Source organism: Rhinichthys klamathensis, unplaced genomic scaffold (assembly GCF_029890125.1).
Source record: "Rhinichthys klamathensis goyatoka isolate OS25496 unplaced genomic scaffold, OSU_Roscu_1.1 h1tg000170l_1, whole genome shotgun sequence".
Taxonomy (NCBI): domain Eukaryota; kingdom Metazoa; phylum Chordata; class Actinopteri; order Cypriniformes; family Leuciscidae; genus Rhinichthys; species Rhinichthys klamathensis.
The window spans coordinates 1674869-1695957 of NW_026606701.1; the positions used below are offsets into that span (position 1 = coordinate 1674869).

The 21089-nt window shown below is 38.9% G+C and overlaps 1 protein-coding gene across 4 annotated transcripts in view; it reads right to left on the reverse strand.

Moving 5' to 3' along the window:
- The window catches only part of epha7 (eph receptor A7), an 81967-nt gene extending 60912 nt beyond the window's left edge, over positions 1-21055 (reverse strand). For 3 of the 4 annotated variants that reach the window (XM_056259869.1, XM_056259868.1, XM_056259866.1), the window contains exons 1-4: positions 20855-21054; positions 19417-19481; positions 17525-18194; positions 3409-3564 (exon numbers count right to left, since the gene is read on the reverse strand). In XM_056259869.1, coding sequence (XP_056115844.1) covers positions 3409-3564; positions 17525-18194; positions 19417-19481; positions 20855-20948 — 985 coding nt within the window. In that variant the 5' untranslated portion in view covers positions 20949-21054. Of the gene's footprint in view, positions 1-3408; positions 3565-17524; positions 18195-19416; positions 19482-20854 lie in introns of all 4 variants that reach the window. The other variant, XM_056259867.1, reaches the window with a different exon arrangement.
- Positions 21056-21089: the final 34 nt, after the last annotated feature.

Genomic DNA, 21089 nt, shown 5'->3' on the forward strand with positions numbered 1-21089 from the left:
ATGCATGCGCAGCTGTCGAATGATCGATGTCATCTCTGAAAGCTGTCAAGAACTCCCTACTTTCATTCTGTCTAAAAAGAAAAAAATACACAGCAGGCTTTTGCCTAAGTATTGCCTATTTATCTTGGCACCTCACAGGTAAACCCGGGAGAATTTATGCCATGCAATTGGGATTAATAAATAAGTGAATATTTCTGTACAACTTTGTGCTATATTTCTTTTTTTCCTCTCTGAAAGTGAATATTAATTCCTTTCACTCTGGAAATCTGAATTTCATCAAGGCCGCTCTTAATCCGTGTTCTGAGGAGCTGAGTGCGTATTGACAGAGCTTAAGATTCGGTAGGTTTACACCTCGCTCATTTAAAAAGCTGTCCATCAGGGTGTTTATTCAGCGAATGTAAATTCACCCCCAATTACCATTCAGTTCCACGCTGCTTTAAACCCCATCCCCATAAAAAGAAATCTTCATCCCAGACAATTCAGATGGTCACAATAACTTAATCCCGAGATAATTAAGACAAGTCTGGGGAGAAGAGTATTTTGAATGCATAACACTTCAAAAGAGGCGCGATTTATGTTTGTTAAAACTTTTTTTGTTTTACCCCCTTGATTTGCATTTTTTTCCCTCTTGTCACATCCTTATTATCCCAAACTCCTGCCACATCCTCTGTGACTCGAAGTGATTTAGAACAAATCCCCTCCCCCCGCCAATTATTTGTGTATCTGAGTTGTATAACTTATTTAGCGATGCATGGTGTCTGTGCTGTTGTCCAACACTAACGTAGTTACTGCTTTACGTTCTACTTTATGTTTTTTATATGTATTAAAATAAGTCTATTATGCTCAACAATACTGCATTTGATTAAAAAAAATACAGTAAACAATGTATAATGTATACAAAAATGTTTTCAATTTTAATATATTTTAAAGTGTAATTTACTCCTGTGATGGCAAAGCTGAATATTCAGTCTTCAGTGTCACATGATCCTTCAGAAATCATTCTATGCTGATTTGGTGCTCAAGATGAATAGAAAGTTTAAAGTACAGCTTTTATTAAATATAACTATTTTGGAACATTATAAATCAATTTAATGTTTTCTTTCTTTCAGGGCCTTTAAGGGCCTGTGTCATCTTCATAAATCATTATATTTATGAATTACCTTTGTTTCCACATTTTCCAACTCGCATGCTTCACCATTTATTTGCACTCTGGATGCCATAGATGACTCTTAATCCCTATATTCTGTGTGCATTTTGCAGTAAAGTCAACTTTTTTATGCCCAGACAGAGTAACAACAGCCAAAGTGTGGTCAGGGTAGAAAACGATCTGATGTGTACTTGGAGGGAAAGAGAAAGAAGGCAGAGGAGACGAGAGTAATTGTGTGGTGAATTTCAGGCCTGTTTCTCCTTTGTTCTCTTATTGGTGGGCAATGGGCAACAATTAGACTAAATCACTTCTTGTGTGATCATCTCTTTTGTAAGGCAGTGGTGAGACAAATTTGGGGGAGTTACTGTAATAGAATAAAGAAGAAAGCTGGAATGAGGGTGGGAGAGGTAAATCGTAGTGAATGATTAATGCATGACATATGTGTCATCATTGGATAGGCTGCACATTTGGCCTGTTCCACAACAGCACAGCTAGGGTCTAATATGTTTCTCTCATCTACTCAAATCCATTTGTCATTCCCTGTTGTCTATTGCAGCATCATAGCTGCACAAATAACCAAATTAAAATCATCGCCATATGGCCTTGTGCGCATCTTAAAAACAAAAAAGGCTGTGATTTAATTCAGCACTCTGTTTTGTCATCTACTATACTGAGCATGCATGATGTGACTCAGGATCAGGGCCGGCGAGGGGGCAAAATATTAACAAAATATACACATATTTGACAATCAGAATATATCATATAATTCATGTTATAATTTAAAAAATTGTGTATATATATACTATTTTGCACTATTACTACAGAATTTAATTGTAATATAGTTACTATTACTACTACTGTCCTGTCCTTCGGATGAGACGTTAAACCGAGGTCCTGACTCTCTGTGGTCACAAAAAATCCCAGGATGTCTTTCGAAAGAGTAGGGGTGTAACCCCGGCATCCTGGCCAAATTTGCCCAGTGGCCTCTGTCCATCATGGCCTCCTAATCATCCCCATATATATATACCAATTGGCTTCATCACTCTGTCTCCTCTCCACCAGTAAGCTGGTGTGTGGTGGGCGTTCTGGCGCAATATGGCGCCGTCGCATCATCCAGGTGGATGCTGCACATTGCTGGTGGTTGAGGAGATTCCCCCTTCTATGTGAAGCGCTTTGAGTGTCCAGAAAAGCGCTATATAAATGTGATGAATTATTATTATTATTACTAATAATAATAATAATTACAACACTAAATTAAAACGTTTATTCAATTTAGTAATAATAATAATAATTAGACAATATTAAAATACAAATATATAAAATGCAAATACATTGTAAAAAAAAAAAAAACATTATTGTAAAAAAGTAACTCTATTGGCAAGATTCATTACTATGGGCAGCAGAGCATAGGCAACACATAACTTAACTCTGCGTCAAAGGTTCTTGTTAGTTTGTCATTTTTATTTCAATGTGATTTTATGTCTTTTTGCTCTTTAACCTTGAAATCTATAAGCAGCATCATTACTGCAGCTTAAATTACAACATTTGTTCAAATAAATTGCAATTTTTTTTTTTACCAAACTTTACAGGACTTAATCCTTACTTTAATGCACTCTCTCCATTTCTTTGTCTTCAGGAAGTTAAGCACATCCTGGGATTCTACCTGATTGAACCTGTCCTTGAGCATATTTCCAAGTAGATCGACTCGCCCTGAACTCCCTCCACGCCTCTTTTCACCCTTGTCTGGCCTCTGTAAATAAGTCATCAATGGCTGAGGAATAGCTGTGCTATTCATAAAGAGAGATGGCCGAGGACAGGAAAGGAGAAGACAGGTGGTTATTAGAAGGGAGGGGAGGAAAACATAAAAAAGAGACAGAGAGGAAAAAACTGCTGGGACCTGCTTCCATTACTTCTGACTGTAATTACCAGAAATGTTATACCTATTCAAACCAAACTGAATCCAAAAACATGCCCACTCAGACACCCCACCGACCAAAAAAAAAAAAAAAAAAATATATATATATATATATATATATATACACACTCGGGCACCAAATGAGCCAGGACTTCCACAGTTCCCCCTCAAAAAACATAGACTGATGCCCCTGGTAATTATAATCTCACCTGACAGGAAGCAGACAATTGTCTGATCATGACCTGCTAGTGAGTGGGAATGAGATGTGCCAGTTTGCAGTCATAAAGACATAGAGAAGGGAGAGAACAAAAAGGAAGAAGACTAGAGAAACAGACAGCTCACTCACTGGTGCAGGCGACAGAAGGGGGGTCGGAGAGGGCTCTGTAGTAGCCATCCTCGCAGTCACATCTCCACGAGCCCTCTCTGTCATTATAACTGTGTGCGGGACAACGGGAACACTGAAGATCCTGAGATGAAGACTTGTAGAATCCACGACCGCAGGCTGGATGGTGATGGAAAGAAAAAGAGAAATAATTAGAATGTGTTCACATTTTGTATCGTCTAGTGTTTGGATCAGACTGCCCATTTAGCACCATCATAAGAAAGAGAGAAAGAAAGAAAAAAAAATCACAAAATATGCCTTAATTGATATCTCAATTGTTTCTTGTAGACATAAATCAGATTAAATTGAGTAATAATGGAGATGTTTTAGCTTCTCAGATTTTCAGACCATGTTCAACTTATATGTATCTTCTCTAGGGTTTCAGAAGACATCTCAAAGTATCAAACTGTGCTTAAACTCGAAATTTTAAATATGAGATATGCTAACAATATGAATTTCAAAGTATTTATAGCTAGTGTTGTTATAATATCAGTAGTTGAAATAAATCTTAAATAAAATAAACAATAAATATCAGATAAAAAGCTTAAACTTAAAAAAATAAGTTGAAGTTAAAGTACTAAAATTAGTAAAAACTAAAACTGAAATAAAATTAAAGCTATTGAAATCATTTTTTAAATAATAATAAAACTAAACTAATAATAAAAAAACTGACAACAACACTTTTAAATAAAAATGACAACACTTTTACAACTAAATTAATTACAAAAGATTAAAAAGAAAACTAAAAATATTAAATAAAAGCTAATTCAAAATATGAATACATACTATATATTAATAAATACTATAATAGTATATAAATAATACTAAAATAACACTGTTTATAGCAGGGATGTTGTCAACAATTAGCTCAGTAGACATTTTAAGACACAAATCGATAACTGAGAACTATGAAAAGATCAGCCTCTGAGAATAAATAATGTTTTCTGCTGGGTCATTACAACACACATTTAGTCACTCAGAGGCCTTATATTCCTGATCACCCCAAAAGCTCTTGCATGCCTGCCTTTGCACCACCTCTAGCAGTCAGAAATGTCCTAGAGGCAAGGTTACTTTGGAAAATAGGAAACTTAAATGGATTATTTCAGTATTTCACCTTTTATGAGGGGAAAAAAGGACATCCCACAGGCAGCCGGGATCAGAGACAAAGCAGAAATTAGGGCCAGAATGCTTTAGGCTATGCACAAGAATCACCCTCACACGTTCCAATGACAATGAGTCATTTACTCCCATACTTTATTTCATATGCCCATATGGGCTGAATTTCCAATGAAGGACCATTATCATATATTACTATTTGCATTATAATTAGACAACATTAAATACCTAATAAAATTCAGTTTTTCCTGACTTCATATATCATCACTAATAAATTTTGTGTTAATTAACCTTGTGAAAAGAGAAGAAAAAACTGCAGAGAGAACAAATCCAGGGTGATTCCACAGGCTGGGGTATTTTCCTGGTTCACATCAGTAAGCAAAAAGAAATAAGCTATTTTCGGTCTGGCCTTTTGGTCGGCACTGCTGAGAGACGCTAATCCACACTTAGCAGCTGTTTGCTTAAAACCCCCTTCAGCCTAAAGAGGGAATCGGGCCCACATGATTTTTCTTAAACCCCAACCACGCCCGCATCCACAGGATAAATATTACTTTGTTCACAGCTATGCATTTTAATGATTATTACCAGGGACACAACACTACTGATTTTCAATTCTAAACCCAGTTTTTATATCTCAAGTAGTTGCATTATTGTTTCAGGGCCTTCCAAAAGGGGGGAAAATACTGCAGCTTTCCGTGACAAGACTAAAATGGTGATCGCACAGGAGGTCGGCTGATTTCCTCATTTTAAACACCACCTTGTTGAGATGGGGGGTGGCTGAGGGATACCGTATCCCCATTTCAGCTACATGAAAGCCTTGTCACTGTGTATTTTGCTCAGAACCATAGCATGGTGTGGCCGTGCAACATAAAGAACAAGGGCCTTCAGAGGCTCAGAAGAGGAGGAAAGGGATGTGATTTTATCTGGAATCTTTCTCAACTAGTGAGGACTTGTAATTGAAAGCAGCAAATCTACTTCTTGGTGGTGCAAAGTGTACCGTGAAATAGTCATGGTTAAAAGAAAGGGTATTCAGGGTTTTTTTTTTTTTTTAGGATTCCTATACTATTCCTATATAGTACAAAAAGTCGAATTTTCATTGTGTAAATTAGGTAATTACAACAAAAGAAAAATGAACAAGTTATTTTAAACTATTTAAAAGGAGAGGAAAGAAGAAGGTAAAGGAAAAAGAACAGGGGGAAAAGGGAAAGAAAACAAGTAGGCCGGCAAAAGGAACAAGAAAAGTAACAAGGAAAGGAAAGGTAAGGAAAGGAAAGGAAAGGAAAGGAAAGGAAAGGAAAGGAAAGGAAAGGAAAGGAAAGGAAAGGAAAGGAAAGGAAAGGAAAGGAAAGGAAAGGAAAGGAAAGGAAAGGAAAGGAAAGGAAAGGAAAGGGACCGGGAAAAGTAACAAGAAAAGGAAAAGTAACAAGAAAAGAAAATGCAAGCAAAAGGAACAAAAGGAAAAGGAAAGGAAAGGAAAAGAAGATTAACAGTAGAAAGGGCAGAAAAAGGACAGGAAAAGCAAGGTGAGAAATAGCAACAGGAATTGGAATAGGAAACACAAGCAAAAGGAACAAGAGAAGTACAAGGAAAAGAAAAGATAATAAGGAAAATGACAAAACAGAAAAGAAAAAGCACAGGAAAGATCAGGCAAGGAAAGGGAAAAGGAAAAGAAAAGGGAAATGGAAGGAATGAAAAGCAGAAGAAGACAAAAGTATAACAGGCCAGGAAACAATTTCCCTGGTAAGCTGGTGTGTCTGTTAGTTTTTGTTTTCAGCTCTGAGCCGAAAAGATTCCGTCTGAGCCCGAGAGCTCAAGACCGGGCCACGGGCACTCAACGGCTCTCTCGTGAACACACTAAGATTAGCACCATCACAAATCACCAAAACAGGAGGACTCTTGACTGCCTTTTTACGTCTCTGAAGCGGGGAGGGTTTATTTTTACATCCGTGCGATCAGGATTTGTTTATCACGCCGTCTGAGATGCCCAAGTATCCTTGAGTTGTTTACACAAGCAACCAACCAGCAAATTAGGCCTCAAATCAAATGTAGCGCTGACACGGGGGCCCGCCTGAGAACCTGTCTCCACTCCACCTCTCTGGTTTTATGAGTGACATGCACAAACACGGCATTTCTGAGGCCCAAATTCCTGACGTGCAAATAGTGGCACTGAACTAGTTGAAAAACATGCTACCATTGTGCTGCTAACGCAGTAACCCGCCACCGCAGAGATAAATGATAGCTTTGTTTTCCCCTTCCTGACAGCTTTATTTCTGTGGAAGAAAAAGATGAGGCTTGCCCAATTATGCCTCCTTCTGCCATGCTGCATAATGTCTGCTAGCATGTAATCATGACTGAATTAGCGCTACATGACCCCGTGTGCCAGGGACTCTTGAGAGCATGGTAACCAATCTCTGAAACTGACATTGAGACGATATCCTCCACTTAACTGCCCATTTCTGCTCTGAATTGAAAACATGTCCTGCCAACATAACCGCTTGGCTGCTAAATTGCGAAACGGAAAGGAAAAACACTAGCTTAGGCGGGTTTAAAAAGTTAGCAGAAGGACTTGGTGAGCATGAGCTTTATTCGAGCTGCCACGAGCATGAAGGCGAGCTAATGGGATGTGCTTGTTGACATGGGTACGCAGAGCAGGCAACAGCAACCTCATTTACTGCACAAAGAAATTAGTCGGCCCCTTAGAAACACAGGTTGAGGTTAAACAGAACAACAGAGAAAGAGATTAAAACAGCCTGACATTCCTCCCAGAGTCTTTAGCAGGCGGCGGGTGCCAGCGTCAGTAATTTACCTTTCAGTGGTCAAGCTGAAGGGGGAAAAAAATGGTCTCTTAGCGTTTCTTACACGGTACTGATAATGTAGGAAGACTTTGCCACTAAAATACCTCAATTACTAAAATGTATTATTCTGCATTAGCCAATCGCACACAAAGCATGTATGTATAGAGACGATCACAACAAGACAGCATAATCTTTTATAGGGTTTGGATACTGGTTAAGTAAACTTTCTTCAAAATCAGCTTCAACGCTGTTTTTGCCTTTGCAACAGTGAATCCCTTCTCATTTAAAAAGAATTATTAGAGAGATTTAACAACAACCCAGAGGTAAAATTCAAGACAATGTCCAGTTGAACTGCACAGACTGCTGACTTGTCTAAAATTAGCGTATATTGACTATAACATTCTCTAACAGTCCTCCCTCTAGGGAGAGTGAGGAAATGTCCTAATCACAGGCTTTCCTAAAGCAAGTGCTGGTTTTTCTCTTGGTCTTGTGCTGTCAGTTGTTTTCTCTTGTTGGCTTTCTTTCAATGAATTTCCTATAAACTTCTGGGTTGCCCTTTTTAGAACTTTGTATATTATTTTCTGATCTCAGGCTGGAGGTTCAGAATGGAATAGTACTTTGGCTACTTATGGAATACTGCACAGTACACACTTGAACTCCCTTGTGAAGTGTGCGTAAATGTATTGAATGCCCAGTTGTAGTGTACTTCAAATCTTAATAGTATGTTTAAAAAACTGTACTTACAGATAATATGAATGAAATAAAAGGCCACTTAAGTGTACTTAAAGAGAGTACTTTTTTATGACTGTTTCTTCACACACTTTTGTTAAATCAAGTTTTATATTAAATGTATATTATATTGTTTTAATAATATTTTATCATGATTTAAAAGCAATTAACATGCAATTTAGTGTACATTCAGTTCGCACTTAAGTATATTTACGTCCTTTAAAAGTACATTATTTCTGTTACTTTTCTTTTTTCCCAAAAGCTGCCTAGGATTTTTTTTAATAGTAAATAAAATAGCCTAGTATCCATTATGTTTCAAACTGTATTATGCCACTTTATTTCCACATGAGCTCATAGTAGCTATTGCATGTGAGTGACATCCTGGAAATGCAACATTATTAACATAACAAAATAACATAAAAAAGTTTTAAAAAAACCTAATCTAAACATTTGACATCCAAATCAAATAATGAGTTAAATAAATCTAATAAAACCATTGCATTGTGGGATACATATAGCATGCAGTGTGCTCTGTTGTATACTGCACATGGATATTGGCACATTGGCATATGTAGTAGATAATCTGCATATTTCATACATACAGTACATTTTCATACTGTGAACAGTACATATTTATATCAATGATATTATATCACTCAATTTACTTTTAAATGAAATTACACTGTGAGGCAGAGAAAAGTATATAAACAAGATTAGCATTAGATATTTACTCTTGAATTACATGTATACACTTTTTGGCTATGATAAGAAGAAGATATCAATAGACATATTATTTCCACCGCCGATGAAAGCAGTCTGAGAGAACCTAAAACCTTTCAAACTCACAGAAAGCCTGTTTCCATGCTGTCAGCCCTTGTGTGGCAAGCATTTTAATCTTTCTTCCTAAGAGGGCGAGAAATCTACCCAACTCCAGGAAACAGACCGAGGGTACAAAGGAAAGGGGAAGAATCAAAAGGCATCAAGAAAGCAACACACCAGGATGGGGTCCAATTTTGGCCCTGTACCCTTTGCATTTCTCCTACATACTGAGACGAAGAGACTAACGGTTACAGAAAAAAGAAAGAACGTTGGATTAGAGGGTTGTGAAAATGTCAGATTAAAATGTTAAAAGATGGATCTTATTCCGAGCTATTCGCGCAGTGCCCCACGCATTACTCAGAGCGAACAGGTTGGATTAGGGGTGTGTTCCTGATGCAGACAAGAATCTCATTCATGGCAGCTACCTGTGTGGAGGAGAGATAAGTAGCTTTCCGTCAGAAACAAAGAGAAGATTAGCATTCTCTTACACTGTGCTGAAGGACACACCAGGATGCCCTCTGAAGCCCTCAGAGAGGAACAAGAAAGACTTGTGAAGAAAGAACAGATCAAAGCCTATCAGAGCGCTCTCCTAAATATAGTTAAAATGTTAACATCATGAATTGAGCCAAAAAACAGCTGTTCATTTGAAATAGTCTCTTAGGTGCCATGCAGTTATACTCATTTTATAAAAATAGGTTACATGTTTTCTGGAATATTAGGTCTATAAATGAAGTGCTAATAAAAAAAAAATCGAATTGTGAAATGTATATAAAAAAAAAGATGAATAACAAACACTGAGGAAAAGTCTGTGGCACAAAGCTTCACGAAAAGCAGCTGTTAAATGCATCTGCATGCCACTTAGCTAAATACATTTTACAGTAAATTCAGCAAATATGTAATGGCCTTTTTTGTGTACATAATGGTACAACAATTCTTGTCTTTTAAATGTATATTTTAAACAGAAGAGGATAGTAAGGATATATCTCTGCAATTACTGCTGAATGCATTATGCTTTGACAGTCACATTTGTGTTGGCTGGAAGTGGTCGTCGCCGTGCCAAGAACAGATCTTTCAACTTGCTCCTCATTTCTCATGTGAGGCAGACTGCAAATAAATGTGATTACACTCAAAATACTCTCTGGACGGTCATGAAATTGTGGCAAAATACTGAAAGGATCTGTAAAATGTTATTGCTGTTAAACAGACCACAAAAGAAAAAGGGAAAAAAAAAAAGAGCCATTACAGTTAAATACAACAGCTTAACTCATCCCCATAGCATCTGCCCAGATGGCTTTCCTGGCATATGATATGTTCTGTGTTAGCGGAAAAGAAGGAAACATGAAATGTCACTTTTACAGTGAAAAGGAACACTTTTAGAGCAAAGAAGCCTTTTAGGAAAAAAGGGATTTGGGCTTTCATCAGAATGTAAAATGCCTTTGAAATGCTTCCTTCCAAGTGTAAATGCTGATCTTGTTTGCAGCTGATTGCAAAACAGAAAATATAAGCATATCCCGAGGCACCTGCACTTCCTCTTCCACGTCATTCGCATTGATTTGCAAAAGAAATGAAAAAAAAGATTAACATTAAAGAAATTAAACCACAAATTATTAGCTACATTTACATTCACCCAAATATTCAGTTACTAATCAGATTGATGGCTCTCCGGTTCTGAAAATTTAAATTGGATTCCACAGTTTAAGTTTCATTTAAACAGAACTAATCTGAAATTAGATTGGATTCATTCAGATTAACGTAAATTAATGCATGTAAACATACTTGAAGCATTATTTTGCTTCCAGAAATTATACTGACATCTCGTTAGCTCCTCCCCCCTAAACATGTATTTTTTTTACCCATATTTTTTCTTTCAACACAAAGTTTGTGTGCATGTGTGTTACAAAGTCTTGAAGTGAAGCAGAGCTGTTAGAAAACAACAGATTTGGTCATTTCTTGGAAGAAAAAAGTGAAAGATCTCCTTAAGAACACCACCACACCTAATCAGATCTAAATCAAACCTCCACCATCAGCAAGTTATACCTCAAACACACACACACACACACACACACACACACACACACAGTGAGACACACAGTCTGGATGACTTTGCAGCTTTGACAGAGGAGACAAAATGAACGCACAATGGCGAACCGGCAGAGGATTCCTCATTATAAAGCCAAACACAGTCGTGAGTCGTGACCTGTCCAAACGTGTACGGACGCACACCTATTTGGAAAAACGCACATCCACGCGCACCCAAAGCCACCCACACACACTCTATACCTGTCTATATCCCTGCCTAGAGACTAAATGATACAGCACTCCATCAAATCCCTACATCACCGCTGGTGATGCATGAAAAACTAACATGTGGCACACATTTCTATCTTCCAATAATCATCTCCTCAGACAAATGATCGTTTCATATAGTCTTGATTACTGTGCCGCTCATAGCTGTCCCCACAAAAGCAGAGAACGGTATTACTTTCTAATTTTATTGATTCTTTTTTGGCACAATGTGTTCACTTCGAGTTACATTCAGTAATAACTTGGCTGAGAGACAGTGCTCTGTGTGTGTGACATTTCTTCTCCTTAATCTCATTTTATGAGCAGAGAGAATTTAGTCTGCTTCTCATTAGCAAACAGCATCTCGGCCCCAGCAGAGCACCGCAAAAGTGGAAAAATTTTGAATGTGAATTTGGAACGCTTCAAAAAGCATTCAATTCATTTAAACGTGGGATCTCAGAGGATTCGATTGTAAAAGTACACTGTGACTTCCGAAAAACATACAAATTAGTAATGCCTTATAGACAAAACTGCCTATTATGCAAATTTATGTTCGTTTTCAAAAGTCCCATTAATTTTATCTTTTTCCATGAGGGGTCCTGTTGATCACGTTGCAATCATATCCTAAAAAATAGATCATGTTATGACTACAAATAAAAATAAAAATGTCTGATTATTTGCAATATATATAAACAATTTGGTAACACTTCCTTTTACAGTCCTGTTACCCATGCACTTACTATGTACTTATTATAGTAATTATAATTACTGGGTAATAACTAGGTACTAACCCTGAACCTACCCCTAAACCTACCCCTAACCCATGTACTTACCTTATATTAGCCAGTACTTTCTAGGTAAGTACACTGTAAGTAAACGTACTGTACTGTAAAAGGAAGCGTTACCAACCATTTCTACTGCCAAATATACAAACTTTCCCCTAGGAAATTGGATTCATCCAAAATCTTTAAAATGCTGTGTAATGTACTCTTATAATCACAAAATATCTGATAACAAATAACCAGCCACTCTCTGGTTTAAGATACACAAACTCTACTTTGCTTTTGAATGGAAAAGTGCAAAACACGAGCTTCCTCAATCCAACAGCATTCGAAACATGTTATTTCTGTCATGTGTAAAGCAAAACTAAAGTTCAGCAATCTACTAAAACACAATGAAGCTGAACATGACTCGGCAGAGAAATGTGTCGTTCCATCAAACGCACATATTTTGACAGCGCGAACAAAAACACTGCAGCGATGTGAAATAAACAGCCCATGTGAATAGCCAGGAATCTTTGTTCGTTTAGCTAGCAACGTTGTGATTTCCGTGGTGTCACCAGGGTCGCTCACGGGCTGGGCACGGGGTCAGTGAATATTAACTTCATTTACACATGGTTGCAAACAGAGCAGCTTGCACAATGCAGGCCTGCCTGCTCTGCTTAGTAACGTGAGCAGCCGAGCTGACAGGTCACTGCCAGGCTGGAAGATGGATGAGCAGAGCAGTTGACCCTTGGCTTGCCTGAGGAGCCAGCTCTATGGCTTCTTTCCCCTCCAAACAAAGACCCCCTACTAGCAACCGCCCTGCTCACAACTCCAGCAGCACTAACAGGTCCCGACATCTCCATCAACCCTTGCATGCACACAAACACACAAGCAGATTTTGATAGGCTTAGTCTTTTTAGCCCGACACACCCGGCGAAACACTCTTTTTATGCATGCATTCACACACATGCGGCCCACACTATGGGCAGCTTACCCCCTTCAGCTGCCTAAACGCTGGCACACACACTTCTCTTTTCGAATTGCCCTCTGCTCATCCGTACTAATGAATGCAATTGGACAAGCGGACACTGTGTTAAAAGCAACAAAGCAGGCGTGTGTGTATGTGTGTGTGTGTGTGTGTGTTCGGAGCAGCCCTGGCCCGAGGCGACCGGGTGAAAGTGATATGTGACCAGGTTGAGGGCCTTAACACTCAGTGAGCATCAGGGAGGGTCTGTTGTCAGAGGGACTCTCCTCTGGGAGAGCGGCAGTGCAGGAGACTCAGCAGCTCAATCTCTCCCTAAGAGCAAAATCAATAACTTATTACATAACTGCACACTTTTCTCCTTTACAGAGTGAGAGAGAGAAGGAAGGAAGAAGTCTTAGGAGGTTTGTTCTAGTATGAAAATGTCTTGCTAATATCACAACCAGGACTTCAGAAAATGACATGGGAGCCATTGGCGCTTTAATGAATCATTTAAGAGCCAAATAGCTTTTAGTTGACAAATTACAGAATCACTCGATTGTTCAGAAGCGCTGATGTTCATTTTTGTCAACTGCTGTGGTGTAGATCCACTGGGATGTGTATTAAACACTATGCATTTATTCTCACAACTGTTAGAAGATCAGTTAGTGTGTGGAAAAGGGATGTGTAGTATACATAACTGATTCGATTCAACCTTACTTGGATTCACTATGCTAGACAATAACCAATATTTTGTGTAGCATATCTGAATTCTTTAGAATAATATTTTACAACAAAACTCTTTTGTGATAAAGTATCTTTAAAAACTATCAGTAATTTATACGATTCTCTGCTCATTTTGAATCAGATATATCTGAAGAATGACTTTAGTCAGTGAATCCCCATAGCTGCTCTGAACGATTCACTGTGTGAGTGAAGTTGCCTGTGAGCTTAAGACTGATTCATTAAAAAGAACCAGTTCAAACGGAACATTTGTACATGAATCTCAGCACAGTGATTTTTTTTTTTTTTTTTTTTTTTTTTTTTTTATTATGAATGACAGTATGTTAACCATTTGTCATTTAACCTAAGAACTTTTTTTTGATCCAGTGAAACAACAAGAAATGTGATTGTGAACATGAAGCAACTACAACACATCAATAACTGGACTACAGCCAACTGACAGCCTTGACAACACAGCACAATGACAGCTCCCCTCATGTTCAAAGCCACTTTCCATCTGACAAAACCGAGGGGGAAAAACAAACAGTGCTCCGAGTGCATGTGGCTGTTCGAAGACCCTGACTGGCCGAGAAGGCCATTATCCATCAGCAGATGATTCTAACCCTGACAGTTCCGGACCCAACGGGCTTCCCAAAGGAACTCGCCTCCATTTGAATAATTAAGCCCATTTACAGTTCTCTAACGGATGACCGTTTGTAGCCTTTACTTTCACACCTTATCAATCACTTGCATGTCAAGCCTTTATACAATCCTCCCACCCCCAACTCCTGGTGGCATCATTTGAGATGCAAAGCACGGCCTTCACTGAGCCTGGGTCTTGCTCTTGCGTCCCTCCACCTCGGCTACTTCTGCAGCTTGTCGCCACAGCTATTGCCCTCCTTCTGTGTTCTGGCAATCCATCAGGCTTTGACTAACTTCTGTCCAACTATTTGACATCTGGGAGATGGATGGTGTCAGCGCCTGCCGTTGCCAGTACCTCCTCCTGTTAGCATGTTAGCCAACGCTAGCTTGTTTTTCCCCTTAGAATAATAAACAGAGGCTTGCCTTGTAAATAACGCAAACTGGAAGAGCAGGTCAACTATCGGTTAATATTAGGAATTTCGTTAGACAAGATACAGTTATTAATGTGATGTGATTGAGCAACATACATTCCACGGATTGTTCGCAAAAGCTTAACGGAAACAAAGAGATCAATGTCTGTCTACAAGGACTCCTTTTTTTTTTGCCTCCAAAGGACTTAGTGTCTCCATTTTCTCTGAGTAGACACTGTTGAACAGAGCTTCGCAAATGAATAGCCGCTATTTTTACTTGAGCTCTATGCAAATAAACTCTGGCATGCTGCTGAACACTTCAGATTCCCTTTTTTCCCAACACCCATAACACTGATTCTTGTAACTGCAATGAGCAGATCTCTAGAAAAGCAGGAAAGAGTGAAGCCTTGCATTGAGACTTGCATACGTACCATTAAAATGATTTTACGAGAGCGAGGGATGAAGCATGTATGACTTTTTCTTCTGTGAGATGATATTTTGAAGTCCATATGATCCAAAACAATATTGGAGCCCATTCACTTTCGTTGTGTATAAAAATAACTTGTTTTATGTTCCACAGAAGAATTATTTGACATAATTGTTTATGTGTTAACTATTCCTATCAAAGGACAGTTTTAGAGTTAGACATTTTATAAGTTTGTGCATCTCAAACACGTCACAACAGCTAAAGTCATCCGCCTAGCGCAAGTATGTAGAAAAGCAATTAAAATACTGTGCCAACGGATGTGTGTCCTGTGCGAACGGCTGTTTAGAGGAAGAGGGGGGAAAAGGAGGAAGAAATGAAAGACACACAATCCTCCATCAGGCATCTGATGAATGAGATGGTCAAAACATACATTTTCATGGCCCTCCTTAAGTTTCCCCACTCAATTTTTAATGCAAGACATTTTAGACTTTGTTCCGTATGCATGAGCGTCTGCTGCTTGTGTGCTTGTTCTTATATAAATAGTGTGGATTTTATAACAGAACACTGTGAGATGGTGTAAAAACAGGAGCTTTCGAAGGCTTCAGGGTCACAGTGCCTTGGCCGAGCCCCCGAGGGGAGGAAGAGAAAGAGAAGATAAAGAAAAAGAGAGAGCTGCAACATGAGCTGTATACTCCTGGAAAGATCAGTCCTCCCATATTAAAAAGACCCCTGTCACTCACAGGCCTTCAGCCCCAGATACCGTGCACTGCATTACTGTTTCCCTGACAGAGGGGGAAAACACACCAGTATTTTTCAGTCTGGTTGCTGCTCGGGGGGGAACTCTGAACAGGCAATTTAATATCGGGAAGATCGCTAAGAGGAAGTGCTGATGCGGCAGTCTCATGCTCATTTTATTTAGATTAACTACAGTGGTAATATCACAGCCACTCATGCCAGGAGCGACGCACAACTCATAAAGTGACAATGGAAGGGGACAGGAATCTAAATGGGTGACAGGGTTTGTTTGTCGCCAGCTCTGAGAGAAAAAAAACGCGACATTGTTTTTGAGGAATGCAAGATGGCTTCGTGAACAGCGATTAATTCACAGGAAAAGCAATCGAGATTTTCGGAGAGTTCGGCGTTGCTTCACTATTTAATTTCTTTAATTTCTTTTTTCTTTTCTTTTTTTTTTTGCTTTGAGTGAGTAAAAATTCCAGAGTGTTTAATAGGTTAAAAAGGGTGGAATTGTAAAAAAAGACATAAAAGGCATCCTTTTATTATGCTTAATGTGTGCCAAATAGCCCATATTACATAGAAGCACCATCAACTTTCTCCTTTGCTCCCTTTCTGGCTTTTGAAATAGCTTTCAGCTTTGCAGCAACCTCTCAGCGTGAAACAGCCTTGCCCATTTTAGCTTTTGATAACATAATAGTGTTCTGAAGCACCCTTTACGTGATAACTTAATGATGTAGACGTGTATGTGCACCGCATAAAAGCTATCCAAGCCTTCCGGAGATATCGGATTAATCATTACTGGTCTGCACACTTGATAATCTATAGGTGGAGGAGGTGAGCCAGATTGGCAGAAAAAAGGCTGGACGGCCACTTAAACCACACAAAACCAAGAGGTCCTCTCCCGCAGATCCTAATCATGTGTCATGTGACTGCCAAAAAAACAACGCTTAGCACCATTAGTGACAGTGATGGCACTGGGAGTGTTTTAGTCTTAATTGCAGAGTATATCACAGGCAACTGTAATTGTGTTTCCTGTTCGGACACTTCTTAAATAACCCCGGGTGTCTGCTGTTTATTTTCTCTTTCTGTTAGGGTCATTTCAAGGGTCCGGAGAAGGACCCGGCGTTAGGGCTGAACCTCCTCCGGAGCGATTGGTTTGGCTCGGTGCCAAATGGAAAGAGAAGAAAAGAGACGAAGAAAGAGAGCATGGCTGTTTCTGAGAGCTAAGCTGGAGTGCTAGTTATCATTTAATTCCAGTGTCAATGTGCATAAGGCTATAAATTAAGAGCCCACAAATCAAGCTACTAACAGGGATTCCAATTATTGTTCCAAGGATTTTGCACCCACATTTAATCCATCATTATTATCTCTGCCCAATAAGCATGTTTTTTTGTTATTAATCGTTCTTCTTTTTCAGCATTTTTTGTTTTGTTGTTGCATTGCTTTGCTGTAATTCGGATGAATTACCTCACATTAGGGTAATTCTATGCTTGGGCGCTCAGTCATCCAATTAGAACAAGGATTGTCTTGGTAAATGGACACATAAGCAAGTATTGCACATAATAATAACTTATTAATTGCTCCATTGTCCTCTCTTCTGTTGCATGCAAGGTTAATCAGTGTCACTCGTCTAAAGCATGCCAACAGATGTGTGCAAATGAAAATAAAGTACTCACGTTCACACGCATCTCCCTTCTGGTGAAATCCAGCTTTGCATATACATTTCCCAATGGGAACTAGCCATTCTCCTTCTGCGCTGCAGTGCATTTTGGGAGAGTTGTCGGCCTCCTCCTCTGCGTCGTTGACGCACATACCCTCCACTTCCACCAGCGACGAAAACTCTGACCCCGTCACCGTATCTGGGAACGTGGCCAGGTTCTCAATAATCGACCAACACTTCTTGTAATACACTTTGACGGAGACCAAAGCGATGCAGGCACCTACATCCTGGAAGGCCAGGTAGAAGCCTCGGCGGGAGAGGGGCCCGATTATACGCACCTCCGTGTTGAGCTTCATCTTTCTTTCCCCCAGGTCACCCTGAGTGAAACTCTCGTCCGCAGCTATAGTGTCAATTTTCACATACTGACTCTCCCTTATATTCCTGCCCACCTCCACGTCGGTTTCCTGGTAGTACAAGTTGAACGTCTCCTTGCAAGAGCCAACCACCCCTGGAAGGCTGTTACAATCCCTCAAGGTAAACTTCAGCTCCACAAAAATCCTCTGGGCATCGCCCTTCTCAATCCAGTTAGTCCGTAGCCAATTGTTCTGATTTGGCTCCATGACCTGGCAGACCTGATATGTGCGAATGGGTGTGTAGTTTTCATCCAAGCCGCTGATCTCTTCCCACTGAGAAAAAGGAAAACGCAGTTAATCATCATTATACCGTGAGCTGTCCTGAAATGCTCAGGAATAACCTCAAGGGAGAATGTTTCAGCGTGTTAAAACTGGCCTCTGTGTGAACAAATGCACAACTCCTTGATATAAAATGATCTGCATGAATTCATCTGCAGCCAGGTGCTTGGTTTTTTTTTTTAAATCCTTTGCATACAGTGAGAATTTAAAATATCCGTATTCTATTAATCTAAAATATTTATGTTTAGTGTCTGCGATTATATGCGCAGTCCTGATCATTGTTGGTATCAGTCAATCAAAACACTAATAAGCACATTAAAATGATTAAAAAAAAATTTAAAAATATTATTATAAATGTTTTGTTGCAAAAAAAAATGCATACAATAGTAATAATGTACACTACCATTCAAAATGTTTCCATATTTTACAATAATAGTAGAGTCATAAAATCCCACTACAAAGTTTCGTCAAGTATCCGAACGTTGTGCTTCTTGTGTTAACATCAAAAATAAACTAGTTTTAATTTCTAAAAATTATTAAATATATGACTCCTTTACCCGACTACTTTAATTTTCTGGGTTTCTCTCGAACAACTTCCACCTGGAAGGCTAAAATTCCATGTACGCTGGACATTTGTTGACTGTTTCTTTCACTATTTGGTGTAACTAAAACTAAAAATTACAATGCTGTAATTTTTTTAAAACTCTAAATAAGATATATTGCAATCAAACCACCTGATAAACAATCGGATAAAATCTGAATCCTAAAAGTTTAAATTGCTGTTACTTTTTTAGTTTTCAGGATGATTTTGTGTTCAAAACCTAAAAGGCTTTTAAAAAACACCAACAGCAGTTTAATAAAGAATATAACAAGTTGATTTACAAAGTTCTGCAAAAGATCACTCATGGCCTTAGTTGCACGACTCTAAAACAAATGCGTTTGTATTTTACACGCCTTCCTTAAAACTTCATTGAGGATCAACAACGACAAACAACTTTTAAAAGTAACAAAACCACCTTCATATAAAGTAAAACCAAATTACCATTGTTTAGCGTTTTAGAAACATTGTGATGTGGTGCAAAGACTCACACTAGAAAAAAAAAACACCACATAATTCTAGGTTGCACTTAAAATACTACAAGCAGTAAGCGCATTACAGAGGTGAAAATCATAAATGTCTGTGTGTAAAGACAAAGTTGTAAAGTTTCCAGCTTACCCCGCTTGGAGGAGACGATATCCATTCCAGCTCTGTCTGCTGCGCCTTTGAATCCAGCAGGATCACTGCCGACGACACATAAAGCGTACACTTAGGCTACAATAATGCATCTTTAATTGTGATTAATGTTTGGCACACATCTTGCGCATATTCCAGAAGCATTTTACATCGCGATCGAGCGGAGAGACAGACTAAAAGTGAGAGAGTGCGCGAGTTTGACCCATTTTCAGCAGACAGCGGTGGAGATTTATGACAATAAGCACCTTACACCTCTGAAACCTGTGCGACACCTGTTCATGTGTCAATATAACCGACGGACACGCTTTCTCTCTTTGTGTGCGATACAGAAATCGGTAAAGTTCCTTCGTTTGAACCGTTGCGGAGATTACGCGGATACGCGCGCGCGGGGTTAAGAACGCGTCGAAATTAGCCGCTATTTTGTTATTTAAATAAATTTAATTGAGGCGATGTCTGTTTTTTGTGTGATCATATGATTAAATAAATCTGATTAAATAATAAAATAATTAATCCAATGGAATATTGTCATTCAAAACTCTCAAAAGGGCATTAGCTGATATCAGAACCTTAATTTAAAAAATAAATTAATAAAATTAATTTAATAAATAAATTCGTCACTGTTGAGTAATCAATACACATCTAATTGAACAACAGCAAACAGATAAGCTCAACTGTACATATTTATAGCCTACCATAGCTATTTAATGATCCTTTTTCATATTTCGGTAAGGAGCCACGATACCTTCGGCTTATGCTATATGTAATATAGTCGATATTGATGTGTGATATAGCCTACTTATTTGCAGTACAGACATGTATGCTAGAAACCTGCTAAATCTGCCTACTCGATGGTAATGAAGCAGTTCGATTGCTTGATGATTGCAGGAGGTTTTCATCTCAGACAATTCCTTTACTCTAACTGAAGATGATCCCATGAGTGTTTTAAAATAATAACGTGGTATGTTGCAGTCCATTTGCAGAATTAACTGTATACTGCCCGGTTGGTTAACATTAAGGCACAAGCAGATATTTTCAAGTTTGTTATCGCTTTTGTTTGCAGTAGCCTAAATGGAAAGCACGTAGTGTTTCCTGATGAAATGAGACCGTGATACTAGGCGATATAGAGCTGTGATGTTTCATCTTAACCAGATAAGTATAATTTGTCTGTCACGTTTTATGTCAAGTTGCGATGTGCTGTTGTAAATTACACGTCTTCGTGTCTGATTAGCGAAAGTCTGTGCGTCAAGGAAATAAATACTCATGATACCAGACACACTCAGGCGTATATCGTTGTCTAATGTGTGATAAAATAAAACTGTTGTCTGTCAGACTGTCGATACTGTATATGTTGTAACTGCTGGTTTGCTCGGTGCTTGCGCTCGCGCTGTCAGGATGCAATAAAGGAAACTTTAGCACTCACCCTCTCTTGTGTTCTGTGCTATTCCAGTGTTTACATAAAAACATAAATGAAGGCAAAATATAGTCCACAAACACGAAACTGAGGTGCAAACCATGGTGTAATTGAAAGTTGGCTAAACAGTGTGCGCTTTTTCCAACGCGGCGTTCCCTTCCCATTGACGACGCTCCAGCACCAGCTCTGGGTGAATAGACCAGCCGTCTCTCACTCAAATAGCATCGGCAGCTGAGGGGCGGGG